This window comes from Sparus aurata, chromosome 13 (genome assembly GCF_900880675.1).
Source record: "Sparus aurata chromosome 13, fSpaAur1.1, whole genome shotgun sequence".
In the NCBI taxonomy this organism is placed as follows: Eukaryota; Metazoa; Chordata; class Actinopteri; order Spariformes; family Sparidae; genus Sparus; species Sparus aurata.
Window position 1 is genome coordinate 32,153,918 of NC_044199.1, and position 25,702 is coordinate 32,179,619.

Genomic DNA, 25,702 nt, shown 5'->3' on the forward strand with positions numbered 1-25,702 from the left:
CCTCTCTGTCTCTGTGAACACAACAAGCTTGTTAGCCTTAGCTAGCTTGCTAAGGCTAGGTGGGAGTGTTCAGTAACCAGGCTTCTTTCAAAATGTTGAAAATGTTTGTCAGATTTGATATTTCTTCTGTACGAGTGTGAGGTTTGTCCCGACGGTTGTGCTCGACGAAAAGTCAGCCAGTCTCCAAATCCATCAGGATTTATCCTCGTTTGACTTTATCTGCTCAACATCTGCTGTTGATACTCATCGTCATGTTTCTGGATCAGCTCACAGCCGCCCACTCAGATATCAACGCGGTGTGAAACAGCACAGTCACATTACACAGACGGGAGGCAGCGCGAGTGATAAAGATATAAACTTTAACAATAAAGAATCTCAGCGACACGAGAGGAATATTTTTGGACCGGCTGAGATCAGTGTGGTGTCAAAAACGTCAACTTTTCTAAAATAAAACAACATCCTGCCTTCTTCCTCTGCTGTTGAGTCAGACGGCGTTCACACCCACAGCGCCGCTGTTTCACTTGTTTCAGTCGACCTGGAGGCTCAGCAACACATCAGCAGGAGTGTTGACACTCCACGCAACAACATATCTCAAATTTAAAATAGGTTTGTGAATTCACAGCAGAGCCAGCAGTTTAGATTCCCTCTTATTTCCTCGTGGAGCTGATTAACATCTCACAGGCTGAATGTGTCTGTTTTTGGGAGTTTCACAGCCGCCATCATGCGCCACGTATCAGAAACAGAATGAACAGAAGTTTAGACGTCCAGGTGGGGACACGTCTCCACCTGGACGTCTAAACTACTGTTCATTTCCCAGGTAGCAGCAGCCATTTCAACACCTGCACCGTGAGCTGACCCTCAGCGCACTTTACAGGCGATCTCGGCCCGGTTGTTCAGTCCGAACCAGAGATTGATCGACAGCTTTCACACCGGCACAAACAAACAGGTGAGGTGTAAAAGCAGCCGCGGTGACTCACTGGACAGACTAACTACAGTCTGTGAGGACAGAGAAGATCTGTCAGCAGTCTGAGATGTAAATGCAGAGCGGCAGCCGTCGTCGTCCTCCCGCTGAAGACCGCCACGCTGGATTATCTCCACTGGTCTCAGCTATGGCAGTATGATGGGGGCGGATTATCTCCAATTTTATCGTATTTGACACACACCTGCACACAGGTGAGCCTAAATACACAGAAACACTGATTCACAGGTCAAACAAAAAGACACTCCTGCTAGCTTAGCGCTGGCCGCAATACAGAACTCCCAAAGGAAAACTGCTAATTTAATGTAAATTAGCGTTGAGGGTTAAACTGAGTGTTGGATGTATTTATTGGATGTAGTTGTCGATCTAGAGGTCAGACTTGAGTTAAAATAAAGATACTGTGTTAAAATATTACTTTAGTAAAAGATAAACTCATGTTCATGAATAGTAACTGAGTAAAAGTTTTAACGTATTTGGTTTTAGACATAAGTAGTAAGAAATTAATGAGGATCAGTGATTATCAGATCAGATATTCAGCATTTTTCTGATTTGCCAATAAAGTAAATTAATTCTAAATTGTGCTACTCTGGCTCTGATGCAGCATGTAATCTGCAAAGTAACTAGTAACTAAAGATATCAAATAAGTAGTGGAGTAAAAAAAACACAATATTTTCCTCCAAAACGTGGCAGAGAGGAAGTTTAAAGTATCCGAAGATGGAAATACACAAGTAAAGTATAAGTACATCATATTGTACTCAAGTACATTACTCGAGTAAATGTACTTAGTTACATTTCATCACTAGTAACTTCTAACCTATCAAATAGTTAGTCAGGACTTTTTCCAGTATTTTTAACTACTTTTACTGATGGAATGTAACTAAGTATATTTGACTAAAATACTGTACTTCAGTGCATTTTTGAAGTTTTTATACTTTACTTGAGTATTTCTTCTTTTTTTTTTACTCCGCTACATTTATTTGGTAACTTTAGTTACTAGTTACTTTGCAGGTTGCATTTTTTAAAATTAATTGCATTTTATCAGCAATTCTATAATCAGAAAAATAATCAGATATGAAAATCAGTATTTGAAAACTATAATTTTCTTTGTCTTGTACTTTACACTTTCAAGTACTTTTAATATCTATTTAAGTACTTTTTACATGAGTCACCTTCACTTTACTGCAGTAATATTTCATCACAATATCTTTACTTTCACCGGAGTTTGACTTTTGGGTATTTTTATAAAAAACTGTTTTTATTTTGGTAAAACATCTCAGCAGCAGATTTTCAGCCATCTTGTTCTGTTACACTTATTTTTCTTTGCTCTCAGTTCAGCCTGATGGAGCAGACATGAAGATAATGTGAGTGCGAGGGGGAGAAGAAAGAAAGGATGTAACGACGACAACGAGTGATGAAAATAAACGTTATCTCTGCAGCTGAGGAGGAGTCGGACGGAGAGAGTAAACAGCTCGGTGCTAATTGTTAACGGTTCAGTCAAAGTGAAACCACTCTGCTCTTCCAGGAAGGAGTCGATCAGACTGCGATACAGGAGGTGGACAGAGAGTGTGTGTGTGTGTGTGTGCGTGTGTGTGTGTGTGTGTGTGTGTGTGTGTGTGTGTGTGTGTGCGTGTGTGTGTTGTAAACAAGTCGTTTCTCTTCTTTTCTTTTTTTTTTCTGCAGCAATTTCTGGGTCAAAGCCTCAAAACAAGAGCTGAGATAGAGAGACATGATCATAACTCAGAGAGAGAGAGTCCCAGTCTCACCCTTAAAGCTTTAACCCTCGTGGATTTGAGTGCGTGACATCATCAAAACATGTTACGTACCATTGTTGTGTTCGGGGTTTTAAGTTTTGACTCCTCTGACTCTTATTTTTTCACTTTCCTCCTGACAGAGTGGACGAGAGATCGTTGTCGAATGATTAACTCATTTAACGTCTAAGTCTTTGAGTCTCAGAGTGTGGATGTTGGGATTAGAGCAGATTAGGTCCTGGATTATATGTCTTTAAAACACTAATGTGACGTATATCACAGTGTCTTAAAATCAGATCAAACGCACTTCAAAACGACAAAACTGATTATTCATGTATTTTAATGTTTTAATCCGTTGTAGGGAAGCTTTGTGGTGCCTTTACAAAATATTAATAAATACTTTAAATCTGTGAATGTCTAATTTCACTGTAAAGAAACATCCCAGGTTGATAAAAAGAGTTATTTTCTCAGCAAAAAGGGTCAAATTCTCTGATTTGTGCTTCTTAAATGTGAATATTTCCTCATCTGTGCCAGTAAACTGAATATATTTGGGTTGTGGATGAAATCAAGACATTTTGAGGACGTTGTTTCGGGCTTTGAGCAACACTGACTGACAGTTTTCACCATTTTCTGACATTTTATCGACCAAAACGAATCCGTAACAACTCACAAATGGATCGACAGTGAGAGTCATCGTTAGCTGCAGGAGAAATATTTATGAAGGAGAGACGGATGTTTACTATAAATCCTCCTCTATCACCAAACTCTCCAACATATGTCGGACATTTTTCTCCCACTGAACGTCACACGGACAAACAGCTGGACCGTCGCTGTTATAAACTGATGCGCTGACACATGCTGGATTTGGACGAGCGCCATCGTCTCCACCTTCACTCCGACCCAAACAGTAATGTAAACACACGAGAGGCTGATTTCAGCTGCTGAGCGTCTCCCTGCTGCACCGCCGTCGCTGGATGTGATTTTTTTCATTCGGAGACAAAAAGCAAAAACACATGTGGAGGGAATAACGTGTGCAGGCTGGAGGGGCGAGGCTGCACAGCTGCCACCGCTCCTCCACTTCCACGCACTGATTTACAAGTTTCAACAATTCACTGGGAACGTTTAGCAGCCAGCAGCTGGGACGAGGCCACGCTGGAGGTCAGGGCAGGTCACACACACACACACACAGTTTCCACAGCTGTACAACCTGATGTCTGAAACACTGAAATACCTGCTGAAGGAAATATACAAGGATATCGAACATCTGTTAGAAATGAACAGATAAGAAAATATTTCATCGTCTTCCTTCATTGCGCTCGAAAGGCAGAAATGTGTCTGTTCCTGTGTGAGAGCGAAATACATGAAACATGTCACAGACACAAACAGGAAGCGTTAAAACACATTAACATATAAACTTAACAGGAGGAAGATTAAAGGAGCACCTGGTCCTCTGTGTTCAAGAGTGAGTCACGAGTGAGTCGCTTCAGAAAGTAGCTGTCGTTAATGATTTTCATGTTTATGCCAACAGGGACAAAAGATTTTCTCTAGATGTTCTTCATGTTTGCACGATGAAAGAGGCGATTCAAACGCATCATCATGAGCAATCAGACGCACAAATTCAGGTCGATTTTCACATTTCCAGACTCGTCCAACGACGAACGGACGTGTGGAGTAACATAACTGAAGGACGACGCCCCGACAAAAAGTCGAGCATGCCAGAAGTTTTTGTATCTTCCTGCCTAGTTTGATATTTCCTACGACGTGTTCCTTGACCAATTGGATGACGCGTGAATGTAAACATGGCGAAGAGGACGAGGGACGCTGCTGTCAGGCTCGTTGAGCTGTGCCGACAGTTTTCCCTCGACAGACGACCATGACAAAAAATGGAGGCAACCTGGTGAGTAACTTGCTTGTTAGCTATGCTAGTTTCGGTAGCCATGATTGACAATTACCTGTCCCGCCTCCCCGATGACCTATGATCTCACAGAGGGTCGTGAACTGTGATTGGTCGGGATCATACTCGTAGTGTTGCTAGTCTCCCGACCAAGACGGGGCAAGAATAAATATCATGAGATCTGATCCAGATCCAGCCCACCAGAACAGAATTGGAGTCAGTTCTGGCTTTTCTGAGGCGCTCTTGGTTGACATCTGACCCTGCTGTGTCTTAGGTTCTAGGTCGGGTTTGTTTGCAGCCTGTAATTGTACGTCCCAGCTGTCTGATGCCATCATCGTCGACCGTCCTGATATCTGACTCATCAGTCACCTCGACACGTCATGCAGATGCTGAGAGACAGAAAAGCTCTGGACCTGGTTCTGTTCAGGAAGCACGATCTCCTTCTCTGACATGTTGATCAATGTGAACTAAACGGGCACGACTGCAACCGTCAGCCGACTGATTCTGGTGTGAAACAGAAGAGATCTGTCGACTCTCGTTGGCTTTGAGTCGACTGTATGCAGCAGAAGAAGCTTCAGGCTGAATAAAGTCTTCCTCCGCTCTGCAGACAGTTAATATCACAGCTTTACTTTAAACCCTCAGACTTCACTGTGAACCCCCAGCCGAGTTCAGATTACGCTAAACTGGTCCAGATCCGTGTGGTTGGACTGGGAGACGGAGACACGCAGATAATATGTCTCATAAACACACAATGAATTCCTCACGACTGTTCTTCTGTTTCAGAGCCGCCGAGCGATTTTCTTTGTCTTCCAGTCAGAAGAAATCTCACAGGACAGTAAACTGAACATCACCGAGACGAGGTCCCTGAGCCAGACCAGAAAATCCCGGTCTAATCTTCACAGCCAGGGGTGAAAGGTTTTAGAAGATTTTCAGTATGAGCCTGTCAGAGACATTTGGCTGTTAAACCCCTCCATACCAAATCCACCGGTCCCTGAACGCCTCACCAAACACTGCTGGGTCGAGAGACTTCCAATTTATATTCAGTGAACATTGTGAAAATCACAACAATAAAGATATTAAGTATTGTGTACGAAGAATAGTGAAGGAGCTGATTGATCTGCGTTCATGTTAAACTGGTCTGTTTGTCAGCTGGACTCTTAAAAGCTTCGTCCTGCAGCACAAAACTAACGCAGAAGTATAATAATTCCAATATTCAGGTTGTGTTGAAGCTGGTTTTTCTCTCACAGGTTGATGGTGAAGATTAATCACTGTATCTACATCAGGAGTTTTTAAAGTCCAACACACAAATGTGCCTCTGAATTAGAGGGACGTAAACAGGAAGTATAATACGGTCATGGATTCATTGATGTCCTACAACTCCACACCTGTACGTTCTCACAATCTTATGATTATTCACCTTTTGGAAAAGTGACAACATTGAAGGGAAGCTGAACGGGTCATTCACAGGACGAATGCTGTGTTCAGACCCAACGCAAAGAGAATATTTCGTGCAAGTTTGATCGCGAGTAAAGTCAATAAAAGTAACCGCAAACCAGATCAGTATGAACCCAAACAAAGAGATTTCTCTGTGATCTGACTGTGATAATCAGATCAGAAGGAAGCCGAAGTAACAACATCATGATGCTGAGTTGTAAAAAAACATGAAGTCATCCTTTCGCAGGTCTGTCGGCCAAACGACAAGCTAACAACTTTAAAACGCTTATTTCCTGAATGGAGTTTGGTTTGATGAGAGCTGCGGAGCCCTTCGACAAGATGCTACAAGGAAAGGCGTCATAGTTTGAAGCTTGAGGCCTCTTGAAGTAAAACCTTTCAGCCGTGACAACTTAAAATACAACGTTACACAAACTTCAACAGTGAAATTCAAACGTGTTTAACATTTAAAGGATTAAACCGTTAAACTGCTGTAATTAAAGACCCACGTCGTCTCAAACTAACGAGTCCCGGTGTGTTTGTTTTTTAAGACAATTGGAACTAAAAATTAGAAACTTTGTAGCTCAGCTGATCCTAATTGGATCTAACACACACACACACACACACACACACTAAGTCCTATTTGGCCTGTTGTCAACAGTACTTCAGTATTTACACCCCCCTCCATTGACCTCTTTAGACACTAGTTTCAGTTTCTATCCCTTCACAAATCCTCATCAGCTCCCTCTAAATCTGCCCTCCCCTTCCCCCACCAGCGCTCACCGCCTCCGTCTGCAGCTCTGCTTTTTATTTCCAGTTTAACACAATAAATACCAACATTTTTTAACACAATGGAGAACGGATCTCAAATGAGACGTTTAGTTTTGGATGTTTTCTCTCAACAAACTCTGAATCTTAATTAAAAAGACGACAGCCGATCACTCAGAACTTGTTTTCACGACCAAAAAATTCTGTGTAAACACGAAAATTTGGTCACCAGAGGTTTTTATGTTTACAGTGAATAAGACGAATTAGGCTGCTGGAGTAAAACGTCCGCCGAGGGAGTTGAAACCAAACGGAACATAAATATTTACTCAGATATCTCAGAAGCATCTCGTGTTTCATTTTTCAAGAAGTGAAATCAAAAATTGATGGATTTCTTGTAAGGAAACCAGAAACGAGCCCTGTCGGAGGGAAGATGGCTGCCAGCGTCGAGACGTTGATGCGTTTCCTCTTGATGAACTGTCTGCTCCTCGCTGTGTGACGCCGCTCAACCATAAAAAAGTGGGTTTTTACTTTCCTCGAGAAATTTTCCAGGCCTGGGAATAAAAATTACCAAAATAATCTGGAGTAATCATGCAGTTTATTCATGATGTACGAACCCTGCATGATAGAAAAAGTAGGAAAAATCAGTTTATGTCCAAAAGTTGCAGACAAACATTTAGATAATTCTGAACTTGTTGACCTCTTTACAAAAGGCTGAAGTTGAAATAACGAGTTTGAGAAACAAAGACTTTATCTGCTTTGAATCACTCTAAGTTGAGCGAATTAGATTTAAATGTCATTTTTTAGACACAAATATATCTTAAAATGTTCAAAAACAAGTCAGAAAGTCTTGTTGCACATCTGGTTGAAAAGCTCTTTTCTTAAGTACAATTTTCATGTACTATTTTCCATTTTCTGCTACTTTATACTATTAGCCTAAATTAGTATTAGTAACTAGTTTGATTATTTTATTGTTTATATGCTATTGTGACGTGTTACCAATCAGATTAGTGGCACAAAGTGAGAGTAGCACATTTTTAAATTAGTTTGCCAGCAATTTTCGCTGAGTTCTGATTTCAGTTGTCGGGTCGAAGTTTGTTTGTCCTGGAGGTGAAGGTCCAGAGAACACACACACACACACACACACACACAGACACACACACACACACTCACACACTCACACACACACACACACACACACACAGACACACACACACACACAGTGACAGTGCTGTCCTCAGAGCCTCTCATAGGCTCTCACACATAAAACAAAACAATCAAACACAGACAGATACGAGTGATGTTGTTCCTCTCTCTCTCTCTGTCTGTCTGTCTGTCTGTGTTTATGTCTCTTGCCCTCGCTCAGTCCCAGGCAGTGTCGCGGTGACTCAGAGGTTCGACAGAGGACAAACGCCGACCTCTGTCCCTCCATCTTTTTGTTTACACACAGAGCGTTGAACTGTGTGTTGTTGAGTGTCTGTAGGTTGCGTTTGAAGCGAACAGCGACGCGGTGTGTTGCTGCTGTGGACAGAGATACAGACAGAGACACGGAGGGACGACGTGTTTCCAAAAATACAGATTAATCTTTTAGTCGGGCATCTGAAAAAAGACGGGAATAAAAGGGGGACAAATGTAGGCTACGATCTGAAGAAGAAACTGAGAGGAGAGCGGAGGAAGATGGAGGACGGGGAAACATCAAAGAAGCTGCTCTTTAGAGAAACAATCAATTAAATCCTTGTCGAACTCATCAAACAGCTAAAATCCATACATACAGCGACAGTGCAAAGATCAACTGGTTTAGAAATACATCAAGTTCAGTCCAGAGGTCGAGGGAGAGGCCCGGTCACACTCAGCTGCATCGACTTCCAATGTGGATCCAGTCAGAAGTCCGACGGGCTGCAGCAGCGTTTTCAGTTCTGACGGAGTCCACAGAGTCCAAACAGCACCAGGGTTTAAAAACAGCACCAGGGTTTAAAAACAGCACCAGGGTTTTATGTACAGAGAAACATCCAAACATCTGCTTCATGTTATCACGACCCGTCTGTGCTGAAAGGCCTGTCTGACTGAATCAATATGAAGATTAAAGGGAGAGTTCACCTAAAAAATCAAACACTGCTTTCACACCCAAACTAGTCTGTATATGTAGATTCTTTAAACATGGTTTTAAAACACGTTAAATAAACAGTTGATGTCGAGTTTTCATTTCCTTTTCATCTTTGTATCTGTGCTTGTGAAAGCAGTAGATCATAAACCTCGTCTGAGCACAACAAGAAGACGTTAAGCTTGTTTTATAAAGTCTTAATCAATAATATTCTGAATTAGACACATTGTTCTTGTGTCACTTCTTTCTCATTTCTTGTCACGGTTTGTTTTTTTGGTTTGGTAATGTTTTGTTTTATTTTGTAGGTGTTCTCCTCATGGCTTACACTTCCTGTCTTTGTCTTTATCTCGCCCTCGTTTCACCTGTGTTTCATTAGTTAACTCGGTCTTAAGTCTGTGTTTTCTTTGACTCTTTCTCCTTGTTTCCTGCTTTTGTTCCCCGTTGCTTTCTGGTTTATTCTTCAACTGTGTATTGCTCTTTTCATGGATTCTCATCAGCTTAGTCACATGAGCAATGTGGTTATTTTCAGCCAAACTGCGATGATTTCTTTTACCTAACCAAGTAGTTGTGTTGCATAAACCAACCAAACTGTGGGTGTATGACAAAATAATGTCATGATGTTTTAAGAACACTGATATACGTCATTATAAGTGTCGAAGAGAAATATTTGTGTTTTTGATTTTGAGGTGAACTTCAAGACTAAAATGTAAGAGCTCCTCGTATCTCACTGATGATGTTGCTCAATGACCAGATCATCTCCGGTCGGACACACAACACTTCAGTCTGCTTTCGCCCGAACTGAACTGAAAAAGATCAGCAGCCGCTCGTTCAAACACTCACACACACAAAAAGCTTCAGTCTTTTCCTGCTCGTTTCAGTCTATTCAGCGACGGCCTTGTATCGCCGTGACTCTTACACACACATTCAAGCGTCACGCACTTCATTAAAAACACTTGAAATCACAGTTTTCCTTCACCTCGCAGTCATCCCTTCATCTTCTCCTCTCTCACTGCGGACCGTCTGATGAATCAGAGACAAGACGGATCTACGACACATGATTGACAGGAAGTCTCTGCTTCTGATGGAGATGGAGAATCACACCTGAAATCATTATCTGCAACACGTCTTCTTAACGAGCGCAGACGAGGGAGTTAAATAAATCTTTACTGTAGCTGTAAAAGTCTCGTTGTTTCCGTCCAACTGGCAGAATGTTTGACTGCAGTCTGTAAGTGTGTACCTCCACACTTTGGCAGATTTTAGGAGTAACTTGAACAGCCTGTTCATCTAAATCTGACTTGTGCTGAGATTTGTTTCTTTCATCAAAACGCTCCAAAGCAAAGACAAGTGACATTTACAGCTCAGATCTGACTGCAGGAGCCAGAATCAGAACAACCAGAACAACCAGAACACATGTTCACACAGAGCGGAGGGAAGCACCGACTACTTCAGGATCACTTTAATACTTGTACTTGTTTTCATTGTTGGGCTGTTTGAATCAGCCGCCATCACGTCTTTACACAGACCTGTCTCCATCACACCTTTACACAGACCTGTCTCCATCACGTCTTTACACAGACCTGTCTCCATCACGTCTTTACACAGACCCGTCTCCATCACACCTTTACACAGACCCGTCTCCATCACGCCTTTACACAGACCCGTCTCCATCACGCCTTTACACAGACCTGTCTCCATCACGCCTTTACACAGACCCGTCTCCATCACACCTTTACACAGACCTGTCTCCATCACACCTTTACACAGACCCGTCTCCATCACGCCTTTACACAGACCCGTCTCCATCACACCTTTACACAGACCCGTCTCCATCACGTCTTTACACAGACCCGTCTCCATCACACCTTTACACAGACCCGTCTCCATCACACCTTTACACAGACCCGTCTTCATCACACCTTTACACAGACCTGTCTCCATCACACCTTTAGCCAGACCTGTCTCCATCACACCTTTACACAGACCTGTCTCCATCACACCTTTACACAGACCCGTCTCCATCACACCTTTACACAGACCTGTCTCCATCACACCTTTACACAGACCCGTCTCCATCACACCTTTACACAGACCCGTCTCCATCACACCTTTACACAGACCCGTCTCCATCACGCCTTTACACAGACCCGTCTCCATCACGTCTTTACACAGACCTGTCTCCATCACGTCTTTACACAGACCCGTCTCCATCACACCTTTACACAGACCCGTCTCCATCACACCTTTACACAGACCTGTCTCCATCACACCTTTACACAGACCTGTCTCCATCACGTCTTTACACAGACCCGTCTCCATCACGTCTTTACACAGACCTGTCTCCATCACGCCTTTACACAGACCTGTCTCCATCACGTCTTTACACAGACCTGTCTCCATCACACCTTTACACAGACCCGTCTTCATCACACCTTTACACAGACCTGTCTCCATCACCTTACCAGACCGTCTCCACACCCTTACAGACCCTGTCTCCATCACACCTTTACACAGACCCTGTCTCCATCACACCTTTACACAGACCGTCTCCATCACATTCCTTTACACAGACCTGTCTCCATCACACCTTTACACAGACCCGTCTCCATCACGTCTTACACAGACCCGTCTCCATCACACCTTTACACAGACCCGTCTCCATCACACCTTTACACAGACCCGTCTCCATCACAACCTTTACACAGACCCGTCTCATACACTTTACACAGACCTGTCTCCATCACACCTTTACACAGACCCGTTTCATCACACCTTTACACAGACCTGTCTCCCATCACACCTTTAGCCAGACCCGTCTCCATCACACCTTTACACAGACCTGTCTTCATCACACCTTTACACAGACCTGTCTCCATCACGTCTTTACACAGACCCGTCTCCATCACATCTTTACACAGACCCGTCTCCATCACGTCTTTACACAGACCCGTCTCCATCACGTCTTTACACAGACCCGTCTCCATCACACCTTTACACAGACCCGTCTCCATCACACCTTTACACAGACCCGTCTCCATCACACCTTTACACAGACCTGTCTCCATCACACCTTTACACAGACCTGTCTCCATCACACCTTTACACAGACCCGTCTCCATCACGTCTTTACACAGACCCGTCTCCATCACGTCTTTACACAGACCCGTCTCCATCACACCTTTACACAGACCTGTCTCCATCACGTCTTTACACAGACCCGTCTCCATCACGTCTTTACACAGACCCGTCTCCATCACGTCTTTACACAGACCCGTCTCCATCACGTCTTTACACAGACCCGTCTCCATCACGTCTTTACACAGACCTGTCTCCATCACACCTTTACACAGACCTGTCTCCATCACACCTTTACAGGAACCGTCTCCATCACATCTTTACACAGACCCGTCTCCATCACGTCTTTACACAGACCCGTCTCCATCACGTCTTTACACAGACCTGTCTCCATCACGTCTTTACACAGACCTGTCTCTTGTTCTTGAAACTTTCATTTCGTTATGCAACCATGTCTTGAATAATGACGAATAAATGCGATGTACCTCATTTGATAAACTTAATTGTGTCCCTTTTACAGTGCAGCATATCTCATTACTTTAATTTTGTATATACGTAACATGTTCCTTGAGCACATACTGTTTTCGAGGATGGTATCACATCAATTCCAGTGAAATTTGCTCATTAGACAATGAAAAGCTTCCTCAGCCCAACATGAATTTGGTCCCACAGCGCTCATTAGACTCCTCTGACTGACTTCCTGCACACAAGAATTACATGAAAACTTTCCACATTTAATTGGGTCTACTTTAACTGGATTTAAAATTAAGATACAAAGATAAAGATCAGAGCTCTGAACAGGGAGAGGTTCATAATGTTGGAAGTCCTTCTGTGGACATTCACACAGTAGATGCCATGTGATCAGAACACTGATTGATTGGTGATTGGATCGTGTGTTGCACTGAAGTTGGAGGTCTTTTTGTGGCCAGTGAACTTCCAGCAGCCAACTGATCTTATCAAACGGATGGTGCTCATTGAAGTAGTTAAAACACAAGAACATCCTCCCCAAAAACATGGCTGTATAGGCCATCTGTGCAAGCAGCTTATTTCAATCCACCTTTTTGTTTTTTGTTAGTCTGTGACCTCTAGTGACCGTAGTTATTATGACAGGAGCAAAGGAGGAAGTCAGGTTACATCGGGTAATAAGCGACACAGTCTGTGTAGGGAGGAGGTCAGCGTGGATGGACGGGAAGGTCAATATTAGTCAACATGAAATTAATTTACACATCTTAATTAATTTACATAACTAACGTATCTATTTTCACCCAAACCAGGATCTTTCCCCAAACCCAACCAAGTAGTTTTGCTGCCTAAACCAAACTGCAACCATTTCACCATGTAGTAACGACGGTCTGGTCCACCTGTTGCTTGCACTCTCCAGCGGTTATATAAGTCATTTGGGGAGTTATTGACTAACGACCTATTCTGTCGTTTAGGTATGATGACGTGTTGTCAAACACAGTCAGGATTCATTGGAAGTTAAAGCACACATTAGGCCAACTGGAGGTTTCATTTAAGGCTTCATGTCATCCTGGACTCTAATCTTACTTTAGGACTTAGGACGCCTTGAATAAGTAACATTCACATTATCGTGGTAAATGTTTACAAAGACATCCTCCTTCACTGCATATAATGAGGTCGAGATAAGAACTGGGCTGATGGTGGTTTAAAAACAGCATTTCCCCGACTGTATTCCAACAGACAGAAATGTAGTCATTCGAAGGAGTCCTGGCAGCTATAATCTGAATGGCAAGACATAAACGGTTTGGCTGACTCACTCAGAATCAGACTGTATAAGACACCTGCTGTCTGTCCAAAGCTTTAAGTAGATAAACAAATCTCTGCAGGATGAAATACAGAATCACTTCGACATGATTTCTGACTGCAAAAAGGACTGAATTCTGTAACTCCGGTTGTAATTTCAATGTGTTCGATGTGTGAAAGCGAAGCTAAAAATAAGAGCGGGCCGACTTGTTTTTTCTGGCCAATTTAATTTCCCTCTTCTTCTTCTTCTCCTTCTTCTTCTTCTCTCCCTCCTGCTATGAAACTGCGAGGGCAGAGTGCAAATGATTCACGGAGGAGGAAAAAATATCCAGAAAAGCTCTGAGGTTACAAACTGCAGGCTCCCTCTCGTATCACCACTGAACTCAAAACCTTCGACAGCTGCAGCAAAATGACGGCCCGACACTTTCACTCCACTGACTCAACCGTTTCATAAAGTGGACTGTTCACTTAACAAAATGGTGGCTCGTGGATCAAGGAGCGATTATAGATTTTTCTGCTCAAGTGACACAACTTGACTCAAGTACTGTGTTCAAATATTAGATAACTGTTTCTGCCATAGAATGTGTGATGTCTTCCTCTGTTTCCCAACAAAAGAAAAACCCGACGGATCAACGTGAATCTGTGAGTTACCACTGAAACATGCACATCTCCCACAGAGGGCTGAAACTACGGACTACTTTCATTGTCGACTAATCTATCAGTTGGTTGTTTAGTCTGTGAAATGTCAGAAAATGGTCCAAATGTCAATCAGCGTTTCCCAAAGCTCAAGAAGTTGTGCTCAAATGTCTTGTTTTGTCCACAACCCAAAGATATTCAGTTTACTAGGAAAGAAACCAGAATATATTCACATTTAAGAAGCTAGAATCAGATAATTTACTCTTTGAAACATGAGAACAAATACAGCAAACAAAAGGAAAAATAAGCTTTCTAGTCAGGAAACATGGACGTCGAACAATTCAGTAAAGTCCCCTTGTTCCTAACACGTGTTCATGTCCTGAAAGCTGCTGTTAATAATGAACAAACCAAATCTTACATCAGTATTCATGGTTGGTTCTGGTCCACAAACTTCCTGTTGTTCAGTGGATAAACAAGGCCTTCCTGTCTCCTACAAAATAAAAGTATTTTCTGTATGATGGGTAGCGATCGTGCTCGAGCGTCATCAATACGCTAATGTTTAGCAGGTATAATGTTTACTAAGGTCACTGTCTGTACTTAGCATGTTAGCATGCTAACATCTACCAATTACAGGGGTTTCCACCATTTTGAGAGCATAAAACTGAAAATGTGATCGTTGTTGTTGGTTCCTCCTGGACTTCTTCAAGCAAGTTTTGTCTTTAGGGGTTTTGTGTGTTGCTGATTTACTATCTGCTCTAGCTTTGCCAACTTTTTGTACACAAACATAGTAATAACATTGGTTCAACTTATGTTAAATAACATAATTTTTAACATTTTCTTGGGGGAGGACAATCAAACCCCTCACCAAATATATCTGAGTAACTCAGTCTTTCAAAAACCTACAAACAAACTTAGCACTTAGCACAAAATACATGTAAGACTTTTTGTTTTGCAGCTATTGGTTGGTGCTGTAGATGAAAACTTGTTAAAAGTTTGAAAGGTTCAAGAGGTTGAAAGCAAGACAGGAGTTTGTAAAGCATACTGTAGCTCTCTGAGGGTAAAGAGAAAAGCTAAATGTCAGTAATCCGATACGAAAGGAGACAGATTCACTAATCTCAACAGAGAGTTTGGAGTTCGGTGAACAGAGCAGATCAGCAGGGAGAAGAAAAACACTGATACTGACCTTCAGCTCCACCAGCACAGAGCACAATACAATTCAATAACTCTTATCTTTATCTCAGAGGAGGAAAACATCCAAATACTTTCCCCGCTGACATCAGACCGGGTTTAATCGGAGTGAAGATCCTCCCTGAAGTCAGTCTGATATGTGAAACTCAAAACTGAACTGAGGCTCTGAAGTCATTTTCCATCCAGTCCAATAAAACAACAGAAAAACCTCCTTTATTTGTTACCAACAGGTCCAAACTGACCCGGGTCAGCACCTCAGTCAGCATGTGTCTGCAGCATGAGCCCGGCTGCCCCAAAGGATGGCATCGGATGGCATGGACCCAAAAAAATAAATAATCAGAATTTCCCTTAATCTTACAATTAAAGAGTTAGTTCACCCAAATTACAAACAAACATTCCCCCTCCTCCTCCCTCTGGGATCCGGCCCTGCAGATTCTTCTGATCTTACCCGTCCTGGTTCTGAGTGATCCAACTCAGTGGTTTCTACCAGCCCACTGCAACCGAGGGGGAAAGAATTTCTTCTGTGATCATCTGAGCTTTGTGAACACAGACATGTTTTCTTCCCTCTGAATGTAAAAACATCAGCATTGATCCTGATTTACAGCTCGATGTTGTAACAAAACCAATAAATCAAACATGTTTCAGTGTCCGCTGTGGAAAACATCAGAAGAAGAGTGTTTCTGTGAGGCCTGAGGCGAGTCTGGTTCTGATTTGCTGGCTTCATCGTGTGGACTCGCAGCATAGCGTCACTCTCTTAACTTCTCATCACGGCGTTGACCTCCGCCTGACACGCCGCCGCCGCCGCCACCGTCCGACCTGCAATCTCACGTTTCTCTGAGACATTTACTGAAGGTTACAACCCCATTATGGAGCTGCAGCCGGTCGGAGGAGGAGGTGAAATGTTTCAAGAGGTTTCAAAGACATGCAGGGTAAAACACAAACAAACAGAACTGACCCTGGACCAGCAGACTCCTCATTTAATATATTTAAGCCTCATGTGAGTGAAGAAGCTATAAATGGAGGGAGATTAATCGTCCAGGGAGATGAAGTCCGACTGAGTTTTAACAAAGCAGACGTGATGAAAGTTAAAGACCGTTTCCCACGTTGTACCACTGACCCTGTTCTATATTCATCTGAGAGAGAAGACACTATACACTTCCTGTATATTTAAAAACCTGCGGTGGAAACACAAGAAAAATTAGGTGAAGAATGAATGTGTCGTCAACCGGGACGTGAGGTCAGAGGTCGGCCCTGGACAGACTTCCTGTTTGCTTCCTGTAGCGACACGCTGATGGAGAATCTGTCGTTAGGAACCGCGAGGCTGATTGGAAAACGTCTCCGTCTTTGTGTTTCCAGTCAGAGGATCCATTAATAATTTGGTTTGTCTCTCGCCGCGGCCCCGACGAGTCTACGACGGAAAATAATCAATGATCAGTCGGGTGTGACTCTGAATCCATCTGGAGAAGATTTCAGTGCATTTACATAAAGACGGAGCCATTGTTTCTAATTTAGTTTTGATTTATGAGAGTTTAGCTCAGCAACTAACAAAGTCCTGCGAGTGGTTTTGGGTCGAGTCTGAAAGGAGGAAACGTATCCGTCTCTTTAATGACGCGGAGGCTGAAACATGTTCCGTTTTGTTTGAGTTAATCTGTCTCGAGCTGTGAAAACACTGATTCCTATAAATGATTAATCTCGTAGCTCGACCTGAGATAACCCTGATGACATCACTATGATATCATCAAACTTCACAAGTGCAACTGCGTGAAGAAAGAAAATAAAAAGAATATAAAGTCTCCAGAACTGCTCTGATTATTGATTATCCCTTCAGTCGAGCTCTGACTGCGGCGGCTGTACTTTCTCTCTGCATTCACCACATTTCTCCTCTCGTTGATTCAGGTTTGTCCTTTTATTTATTACCTGTCTCAATGCGGCACTGAGCAAAAAAATAATTCACCATGAGTCCAGAACGCCAGAGAACACGACCGGCAGCTGTTTTCTTCTGCGCTGTTGTTTCTCCTTTGACCTCCAGCTGTTCCTCCACTGACCGACCTTGGATCCAGACCTCGGTGTGAACACAAAGCTCTCCCGGAGGTAAATAAAGAGGAAAAAAAAGACCAGCGAGGTAGAAAAACGAACAGAGAGCGTCTGCAAATGCATCAGACCTGCAGCTTCTTTGTCTGAAAGCTTCAATTAATGAAACATGACTCAGAGCCGGTCGACCCTCCTGCTCGGCTCCTCTTACCCGCCGTTTCTTCTCTTGTCAGCCGAGAAACGGTGACTCGCCAGGTAATGGCTTCCTCGAACAGCTGGAGGGGGTCAAAGGGTCATGTGACAGCAGCCTCAGGGCCAATCAGCATTCCTGAACGTCTGCGGGTGGTTTGATATTGGATAACCCTGATTCGCCCGCTGCCCTTTTCACAACGCCACCTTCACTGCAATCTGACATTTGTGGTTCGAGAGCCGGCGTTCTTTTTCTTCCTCCTCCAGGCGCCGCGTGAAGCAACGATTACAGGCGGTGAAGTCAACCCCCTCTGATTACATCTCCTGTATCTGAAGCAGACATGGCGACACTGAATGTAGCAGCACTGATGTCGACATACTAGATCCACATCGTACACGAGCAGCAGATTAAATGTTTAGACCATAAAGAGCCCAAAGACTCTTCATTTACTGTCAGAAATGACACAGAGAAACTGCAAATCATCACATTTAAAGAAGCTGAAACCAACAACACACTGAATGAAATGATCAAAATAGATTTTTGTTCTTGTTCAAACCTGTTAAAACTCAGCGGCTACTTCACCAAACTTTATAAACACGACAAGATACATCCACAAACAAACATGCTAACAAACTAGCATGTATGAAGTTTTGCTAGCCGACAGATAAAGTGTCTGTTATTATCTTACTAACTCAATTCAGTGACGTAGTTTTTTCAATGACTCCTCATTTCGTAGCAGACGCCATAGAGCTCAACAGTGACCGCCCACTCTTTTAACGGCTCCGGTTCCGGAAGTGAATTTGCCATTAATTTACTCCATTGACGTATCATAAAATCCTTATATAAAGAGTTTTAGGCCAATCAGCTAGGAGATGAATCGTGACCATAAAACATTTAATTCGGCGCAAAAAAAAAATGTTGGAAAACGGAGAAAAAAGCAAAGGTACAAGACTGTGTACATAATTATCTTAAGAGTAAAGGAACTACTCATCCCATAAACCATTGCGAATGTAACAGCGACGTCTCTGATTGGTGGAGCTCGCTGTTACCACGGAAATGTTTACCGAACCCGCAAATTTCATGTTCGGCTGAACCCTTAATAAACTCTTCTCCTCATCACTAAATGAACACAGCAGGTCAGAAAGTGAAATCATGGTCGCTCTGTGGTAAACGATCGTAGAGTTCAGTGTTAGCAGTAACTAGCTAACATGAAATTTGCGGGTTTGGTAAACATTTCCATGGTAACGGCGAGCTCCACCAATCAGAGACGTCACTGTTACACTATAGGATTGTGGGTAGTGTAGTACTTCTCCATGACATCGCGAATAAAACATGTTTTTCTCAAAACAAGATTGATTTCATACAGACTTGTGGCTTCTACAGGATCATATATCATCGTTTGACAATCTGATAGCTCGTTGTGAGTCTACTTTAGATGGTTACGACATTATGGCCAATAATCAAAATCTATATGCAGAATATGGATGGCATTTTCACTTCCAGAACCTCACTGTTCAGCTCTATTACCCCTCCTCACCGAAGATCCCGAGATGGCAGCCGTTTGATTGACAGCTGAAGATAGATGATTCTATGCCCGCCCCTACGCCTACAACAGCCAATGATTGATTGATTATACACGTGACCCATTCTCCTCTGTCTCCTCCCTCCTGAGCCACTTACAGGACAGACTGATGCACCATGTAGCCAATGATATTTCAAGTCCAGTAATATATAGTTTATTATAGTTTTCAAAGCCCTAAACTTGGAAATTATGCAAGTTTATTATCATTATGCAGCTTCTGGAAGGTTGTTTTAATATAACTATTAGAAAGTGAACAAATAATGACAACAACTGCGGAGATATTTCTCTTAAAAGCTCAAAAATGAGCCTCACGCTGCTGCTGAAGGAAAAGTCAGAAGATCATTGGAGACATAATGGTTTATCCTCTGGGGACAATGAATGTTTGTACAGAGTTTAATGGGAATTCATTAGACAATAACTGAGATATTTTCAATCTGGACCAAAGTGCTGAACAAACAATCATTCCCATTCATAGAGCCATGACGCTAACACCAGCCACAACAACTATACCAGCTTTAACCGACCTTCCTCCGTCACTGATGCATAAAATCGAGCCTCATTTTCAGGCTCATTATGCAGATTTCTCCTCGTAGAGTCCTTGTCAGGACGATTCTCTGCGTTATCAGAGGAGACGGAGCTTCTCCGACTGAATACAAAAGGACACGGCCGACTCATCCGTCATCTGAGTCCCTCCTGCTTGTTATCACTTCAGGTTTCTCGAACACTCGCAGCTAACGGCGTAACGAGGGCTGAGAGTCTGAAGAGCCGGCTGAGCAGCGGCAGCAGGGTCGGCGCCGAGATAAGGCCCGTCCACAGGGGACGACATTATGTTAGCATGTCATCATGTAATTAATGAATAAACCTCTAAAGCTTTCATGATTGATTCCACTGCTGAAAAAAAGACACTGAGTCACCAGACTCCATTAAGAAATCGGCTGTTTTTAAGAGATGGGACGTGCAGATAAAACCAAAATAACTTTTTGAGAAACAGCGAGGCAAATTCTTAACCACTTAAGTCTTCTTGTAAATTCGGCATTAAATACAAAACATTAAGTTGTTTCCTTCCTTGTAAAAAAGTGCCAGTTTGTCGCTGCATCATTATACCTCTGATTCTGAGGTGTGTCTTACCTGCCAACATTTAACAGCTGTTTGAACGCACAACATTAAAGAAGAAAACTTTTTACTGACTGCAAACACGTGAAATTATACAAATACAGTAAACAGCAACTAATTAAGGCTACTTCTTTATCGTCTGTGGAGAAAGTCACCAGACTCCCTTCACAAAACGCTCAATTTTGAGACTTGTTGCGTTCAGAGAAGCCTCATAAACTGTAAAACACTGCCTGCAACACATTATTGATTACTTGGGCCTTCTTTGTGAATTCGGCTTATGTTACACATGAAGATATTTATTTTGTACATAAATACGATCCCTCATCTAGATGGATAAATAGCACAACAGGTACAAGGAAAAGTATGTATTTCTAAATTTGGGGGTAAACTGTTGCTTTAACCTGCCAATATTAATTTATCAGCTTCTTATAAAGTAAAGATAATTCTTAATACAGCCTGTTAATCTCTGATTGGTTTATTGTTCTCCCAGCAGAAGAGCAGATGTATGAATCTCTGATCATGACGCCTCACACGAGGAGACTGCTGTACGTATTTAGCTTAAAGAAATCTGGCACACGACCTCCTGACTGTCTGTCACTGATCTGAGACCTGACGCAGATTTAAAACTCTGAAACATTTCCTATTAAGACGGACAGATAGACAGACAGATAGGGGTGTCTTTAATAGGACACGGGGGGGTGTGTGGTGTTCAGGGGGTGTCCTGTGTTGTTTGGGGTCAGCGGTGTTTGGAGGTCTCTGCCTTTGTTCGAATCAGATCAAGTGTGAAAATCGGGGGCAGGCCTGAGGCCCTCTGCATCACCGTCACCATCATCATCACCATCTCTGCTCCACCGGATCATCCCAACAAGAATCAACACCGCGGAATGAATCGTTAACCTTCGGGGTTGATTGTCGGCAGCTCTCGCTCACACCAACGCGACGCGGCGACACTTTTACAGTTCGGGGAGGCCCGGAGAGGATTGTGGGTGAAAAAAACATAATTTCCTGCCGAGTTCAACAACTTTACAAGCTGTTAATAATGACGTTTTTATCCCCCGGAGAGCTCAGTGACAGACTGTTATGACGCAAACAAGCTCAGGGACTGTGACAGAAATGAGTCCAGGACTTTATCGAGGCTCCAACTAAAGGATTATCTCAAACCATCCATCAATCTGCTGATTATTCTCACTATTAATCGTTCAGTCAATAACTTCCTAGAGCCCAAAGACTTTTCATTTACTCTCATAAATGACGGATAAAAGCAGCAAATCCTCACATTTACGCAGGGATTTGGGCAAATAACCATCTTTCAGCCGACTGATCATTGAATCTGGACTTTATCCTCCTTCTGACAAACGTGTAATATGTGTGCGTGTGTTATAATATATTGGACTTGTAAATAAAGCGCAGGGCTTATAACACGTATTGAGTACAGACCGTAATGTGTCTGTTGCATCATGAATCAAAAACTTGAGCTTCTCCAACTTGTTAACTCTTTAAAGAGGATCAGAAATTAGAAATGTAGTAAACTGATGTGTCAATAACAGCACTCAAAATGTATTGTGTGTTGTTTTTCACCTCCAGTCCCACAGTTTGTAGTTTGAGCTCAGATTCGGGGGTTTTCTGTAGGTGCTTTTAGGCCAAAATCAACAAAATCCTGCAACAAACTGCTGATAGTATCGAGTATCTGAACAGGAACGTCCTCACATTCCCCCAAAAAAACAGAAACAAAATGTGGAACCAAAACTAAAATCTTCTCCGAAACCACGACAGCTTCAGACGGAAAGAAGAAGCAGCGAGTGAGTATTAAAGGCAATCTGACCCGGTTTAGACTAATGACCGGCAACAGATGGCTCAGGTTCACATTTCATAGTTAAGACTGCGACTAGAGAGCGTTTGGCCCCAAACGACCCAAAACAGGAACCGTAATCCGAGTTAAAACGCTGAAAACACTGAACACACGACCTGCCGTGATTTTAGAATCAGAGGTCAGGCATCAATCAGCCGCTGCTGTACAGACTGTTAATGCAACACCACTTAAAACAACAATCCATCTCTTTTTTAATTAAATGAGAGGGATGTTAATGAGGAAACAATGTGAGCCGTCCTTAAACTCACAATATCACTCTGTAATCATCAACATGTGCAAAAAATCTCTCTTAAAATGGCACCAAAACATCCTGGAATAACTGTTTTCTTTATTCCATCACATGAAGCACAAATAAGAAATCAATAACAGCTTCTTCAAGTCTCATCATGAGAAGAGAGTCACGTGATGGAACCTCCCACGATCAATTTATCCCGAGTTTACGATAAAATCTTATTATGTCTACAGATGTTCTACGCTCTTTTAGTGTCATTTCCAGAGAGACGGCTGCGTTACGGACACGTTACAGTCATACAGTATAAATAATAAAGTCCTGACTCTTGACTCCACACAGGAACGTGGGCCGGATCAGCGTTTCTGGTGCGGGACCAGAACAATTTCACTATCTAGAGTGTAAGAGTGACTTTGTCCCGACTTATCACCATCAAGGACGACAAGTTACAGTTTAACTTTAAACCTACAGTCTCAGCTCAAAGTCAAATATTACCTCATCTAATAACTTCAGCTGGTTCATTAACTCAGAGAAATGAAGCTGAGAGGGTGATTAAATCACCAGAACGATAGAAAGAGAAGGAACATGATAACAAGTCAGTGGCTGCATGAAATTATTTCATTTGGCTTCAGTTTGATTCACAGTTAATATTCATATTCTGGGTTAAAAAGCTGGTGGAAAAGTCCGACTTCAAGCACTTCCTGGTTCACTGCTACAGACAGACCCACTGAGCAGAACCACATCCAGTAAGATGTCCAGTGGAGACAGAAGAAGAACTAGAAGAAGAAGAAGAAGACAAACAAGGAGAGGAAATACAAGAAGAAGAAGGAGAAGAAGAAGAAAACAAAGATGAAGAAGGAGAGGAAGGAGAAGGAGGAGAAAATAAAAAAAAAGATGAAGAAGGAGATTAAGGAGGGGAAATAAAAGAAGGAGATGAAAATGAAGAAGAACTAGAAGAAGAAGGAGAAGATAAAGAAGAAGAAGGACAAGAACTAGAAAAAGAAGAACTACAAGAAGAAGAAGAAGAAGAAGAAGAACTTCTCGTGGTACCAGGTGAGCTACTCATCAATTTGGTCATCCAACTATGGCCTTAAAATAATATCACAATGTTGTGAACAGCATTTAACAATCAATCGTCACGGTATGTTGGACGACACCTCCATATTGATACTGCAACAATAATGTACTATCTGTACTTTCAGAAAGCATGAACAGGATGAGATTTATGATAAATAATCATCAGTAATGTGGATATAATGAGGTAAAGGTGAGTATTAGACATGAAGGAGAGTCTGGTCAGTCCAGAAAACTACATGTGTAGCCTTTAAAACCAGGAGAAGAAGACGACACCGATGCTACATCATGATGTAACGATATCCAAAATATCACGATAATGATTTATATCATATATATCGTCCAGCCTTCATCAAGTCGACGAACCAACACGTGGTGCTCATCAAACCTCACCTGGTGAAGTTCAGGCCTCATGGTTTGGATCCGGCCTGTAGCTTCAGAACAACCTGAAGATTCTTTAGACGTCTGCAGCTGCAGTTTAAAACTTAAAACGTCTCTAATCAGACACTGAAACTTTCATTATGAACGTTCACTCTCCACCAGACGTTGAATCGACATCTGGTGGGTGTTTTTTCACCTGACAGTCCAGATTTAATCTAAACTACCGCTGCTGCTTTAATACAGACACTAAACTAAAAGTGCTCGGTGTGTTTGCAGCAGTTAAATCCTCGGTGTGTCGTGGAGCGGCTGTCTCCTGCAGCCTCAGCTGTTATCACAGTAAAAACCCTCATGAGCAAACAGTGTTGATGACTGGAGACACTGGAGTCCTCTCGCTCTCAGCACTCCTGCACGATCTGTGTTTTATTGCCACCTCTTGCACAATTTCCGAGTGAGGAAAGGCCACAAAGGGTGATGATGATGGAAGCCTCCCCCCTCCTCCTCCTCTGCCTCCCCCTCGTTCCCCTCCCACCCCCCTCGGCCTCGCCCCTCTCCTCTCCGCCCTCGTTTGGGGATGCAGGGGGCTCATCAGTATCTCTGGACCAGGCCCGTCACACACACACACACGCACGCACGCACGCACACTCCTGCATCGCATTACATAAAAGCCTAAAATTGCTTCCAGCTGGCTGCGGACGGAACCCGGTCCAAACAAAGCGCTCCGTCCGGTGCGCACAGCGGCGCAGCGCACGTTGGCCTCAGCGTGCAGCTCCGCGAGGAGACCTGCTGCTCCACAGAGACTCAACTCTCACTTTCACCGGAGCTCCGCGGCTTCATCTGCTGCTCTAATGCGCTTTAATGAGGAGAAGCTGGAGGTGAACTCGTGTTTCGGCCTGTGAGAGGAGTTCACAGCACAGTCCCGGTGTGAGGAGGAGGAGGAGGAGGAGGAGGAGGAGGAGGATGCTGCACGGTGCGCTCCTGTCCTGCGCATCCTCCGCGTGCACCGAGCCGGACAACAGATCGAGACCCGGACAGAGAGCACAGAGAGGGGGACAGACAGCGGGACTCACCAGTCGGTGTCCGAGGTCTCGTCGATGACGTCCTGGTAGGCGGTCAGCAGGGCCAGTCTGTTCTTGCCGAGATTCACAGCCATGTTTCGTCCCTGCAAGCATCCAGACCGCTGCTGATGGAGAGAGACACGGAGTGAGAGCGGAGAGAGGACGGAGGAGAGGAGGAGGAGAGGAGGAGGAGGAGGAGAGGAAGAGGAGGCTCTGACTGGTGGAGACAAAGAGACGAGCGGCGTCCGGCGGGTCCTAGCGCCCGAGCTTTAAAGGTTCATAGGCTGATGGGTCCTAGCGCCGGAGAGTCACGGCAGCTGGCCTTTCACCCAAAATACATCAATTATATATTTAGTTTTTATCAAAGCTCTATAATATTTATAGTGCATTTAATATAGACTTCTATTTACATTGTAATGTTGTAATATTCTTATTATTACATCATATTCACTGTTTGATCACAGTCCACTCATTTTCCTTATATTAATTGGGTTTTTTTTAAATCTTTTATTATTTTAACTATTCATTTTATTTTGATTTGTTTGAAAGTTGCTGTATAAATAAAGTTTGATTGTACAAAGACATGAGCTGCTGTCAAG

At 43.1% G+C, this 25,702-nt stretch overlaps 1 protein-coding gene across 7 annotated transcripts in view; it reads right to left on the minus strand.

Annotated features, from left to right (window-relative positions):
- The window catches only part of dbn1 (drebrin 1), a 123,659-nt gene extending 98,346 nt beyond the window's left edge, over positions 1-25,313 (minus strand). For 3 of the 7 annotated variants that reach the window (XM_030437455.1, XM_030437454.1, XM_030437459.1), the window contains exon 1: positions 25,116-25,311. In XM_030437455.1, coding sequence (XP_030293315.1) covers positions 25,116-25,198 — 83 coding nt within the window. In that variant the 5' untranslated portion in view covers positions 25,199-25,311. Of the gene's footprint in view, positions 1-25,115 lie in introns of all 7 variants that reach the window. The other 4 variants (XM_030437456.1, XM_030437453.1, XM_030437457.1 and 1 more) reach the window with 3 other exon arrangements.
- Positions 25,314-25,702: the final 389 nt, after the last annotated feature.